General features: G+C 65.0%; 1 protein-coding gene across 1 annotated transcript in view; it reads right to left on the reverse strand.

Moving 5' to 3' along the window:
* The window catches only part of MEX3A (mex-3 RNA binding family member A), a 5,242-nt gene extending 5,029 nt beyond the window's left edge, over positions 1-213 (reverse strand). The window contains exon 1 of the mRNA XM_006861730.1: positions 10-213. Coding sequence (XP_006861792.1) covers positions 10-213 — 204 coding nt within the window. The remainder of the gene's footprint in view (positions 1-9) is intronic.
* Between the last annotated feature and the right edge of the window lie 458 nt (positions 214-671).

Here is a 671-nt window from a genome sequence, read left to right on the forward strand (position 1 = left end):
CGAGGGGGCGCCGCCCCCCCCACCTCCCCCGTCCTCGCCCGCCGTGGGGGCGGGGGGCTCCCCCAAACCCAGGAGGCAGAGTTGATCGAGAGCCAGCTGAAGGGCGCGCTCGTCTTCTAGCAGCCCTCGGTCCTTAGCGCTTCCCCCGAAACATCCTAGTTCCCCAAAGCCCCCATTTCTTTCCATTATTCCAGATACCACTAGACTAGGCATGGCGAAACAAAAGCTGGGGGAGAGAGAGAGGGAGAGAGAGGTGGTGGAAGGGAAAAGAGGAGAGAGGAGGGGAGGGGAGAGGAGAGGAGGGGGGTGTGTGGGGAGGGGGGAACAAAGAACTGGGGAGGGGGGAAGAAAGCGAGATAGAAAGATAGACCCTCCCCCTAAACCCCCCTCCCCAAGCACCCTGTAACCCGACTCCCCACGCCCCAGCCCCCGGGGTGGGGGTGGGGGGAAAGAGAGGCAAAACCAAGAAAGCAGATCTCCTCTCCTCTCCCGGGGTGACGGGGGGCGGGGGGCTGCGGGATCTCTGCCCCCACCCCTCCCGCCTCGGACCCAGAGTCTCTAGGCCCCGCCGTCCAGACGCCCCCTTTAGGCTTCCGCACCGAGTCCCAGTCCAGAAGCGGAGCTCAGTGGCCCCCAGTAGAGCCCAGCCCCTTCCAGCGCTCAAACTCTTT

This window comes from Chrysochloris asiatica, unplaced genomic scaffold (genome assembly GCF_000296735.1).
Source record: "Chrysochloris asiatica unplaced genomic scaffold, ChrAsi1.0 scaffold00042, whole genome shotgun sequence".
Taxonomy (NCBI): domain Eukaryota; kingdom Metazoa; phylum Chordata; class Mammalia; order Afrosoricida; family Chrysochloridae; genus Chrysochloris; species Chrysochloris asiatica.